This window comes from Camelina sativa, chromosome 18, assembly GCF_000633955.1.
Source record: "Camelina sativa cultivar DH55 chromosome 18, Cs, whole genome shotgun sequence".
NCBI classification, from domain to species: Eukaryota; Viridiplantae; Streptophyta; class Magnoliopsida; order Brassicales; family Brassicaceae; genus Camelina; species Camelina sativa.
In genome coordinates, this window is record NC_025702.1 from 3,036,607 (window position 1) to 3,037,998 (window position 1,392).

A 1,392-nucleotide genomic window follows, 5' to 3' on the forward strand; every position below is an offset into this window, starting at 1 on the left:
CTATGCTTCCACCAAGACTTCAGTACTTTGATGCTCATGGCTGTGATTCACTGGAAAGAGTTGCAAATCCTCTGGCTCTTCCAGTGCTGTCAGAGCAGATCCATGCCACATTCAATTTTTCTAACTGTAACAAGTTGGATGAAGATGCTAAGGATAGTATCATATCTTATACTCGGTGGAGAAGTGAGTTAGTGTTAGATGCATTCTCTCGATACAATGGGGTATGCCTGTTTCTATGTCATTTTCCAGTCTTCCTTGTAGCTTCTGTAGGTATCTAATATGGTTTGGTATTTTCTTTTTTTTTTTGTAGGGTTCGGTTTTGGAAGATTTCACTGGATCTTGCTTACCTGGATGGGATATACCAGCGTGGTTTAGTCACCAAGCCTCTGGGTCAGTGTTAAAGCAAAAACTTCCTCAACATTGGTGTGACAACCAGTTTACTGGGATAGCTCTGTGCGCTGTTATCCTATTTCCTGACTACCACAAGCAGAGGAACCGTCTCTTAGTAAAATGTAATTGTGTGTTCAATTACAAAGACAGGTCTCATAACCGTTTTATTAACACTATTGGCAGTTGGAGGGAACCAAGTAACACACCGGGGAAGATTGAGTCGTCTCATATCTTTGTTGGCTATACCAGTACGTTGGATATCAAGAAATATGGTGGGGAAGAAGATGAAGAGGGATGTAGTCAAACTGAGGTTTCTTTTGAATTTCAAGTGACAGATGGTACAGATGTGTTAAAAGGTTGCAAGGTGCTGAAGTGTGGCTTTAGTTTGGTTTATGCAACCAATGGAAGGGAGAATATAAGGTGGGATGCAGAGACTGTTGAAATTCCAGAAAGGATTGAGAACGTCCTAGGTAAAGCAANCTGTGCCAATATATCAGAAGGCCAAACTTCTGCAGATATGGTCGTACAACCTTTTGGCCCAAGGCAATGGCCACGTGGTGTTAATGGAGTATGCTCTCTGCGACGTCTATGTTTAAGCGGAAATGATTTTGTCAGCCTGCAAACTGATATTGGGAAACTTTACAATCTAAATTGGCTGGACTTGAGGCACTGCAAATTGCTGACCTCTATACCTATGCTTCCACCAAGACTTCAGTACTTTGATGCTCATGGCTGTGATTCACTGGAAAGAGTTGCAAATCCTCTGGCTCTTCCAGTGCTGTCGGAGCAGATCCATGCCACATTCAATTTTTCCAACTGTAACAAGTTGGATGAAGATGCTAAGGATAGTATCATATCTTATACTCGGTGGAGAAGCGAGTTAGTTTTAGATGCACTCTCTCGATACAATGTGGTATGCCTGTTTCTATGTCATTTTCCGTTTTCCTTGCAGCTTCTGTCGGTATATAATCTGGTTTGGTATTCCTTTTTTTTTTTTTTTTT

At 41.4% G+C, this 1,392-nt stretch overlaps 1 protein-coding gene across 4 annotated transcripts in view; it reads left to right on the plus strand.

Annotated features, from left to right (window-relative positions):
* Positions 1–1,392, plus strand: part of LOC104760394 — a 14,269-nt gene that overhangs the window by 6,252 nt on the left and 6,625 nt on the right. For 3 of the 4 annotated variants that reach the window (XM_019240395.1, XM_019240396.1, XM_019240397.1), the window contains one exon: positions 911–1,303. In XM_019240395.1, coding sequence (XP_019095940.1) covers positions 911–1,303 — 393 coding nt within the window. Of the gene's footprint in view, positions 1–310; positions 861–910; positions 1,304–1,392 lie in introns of all 4 variants that reach the window. The other variant, XM_010483313.1, reaches the window with a different exon arrangement.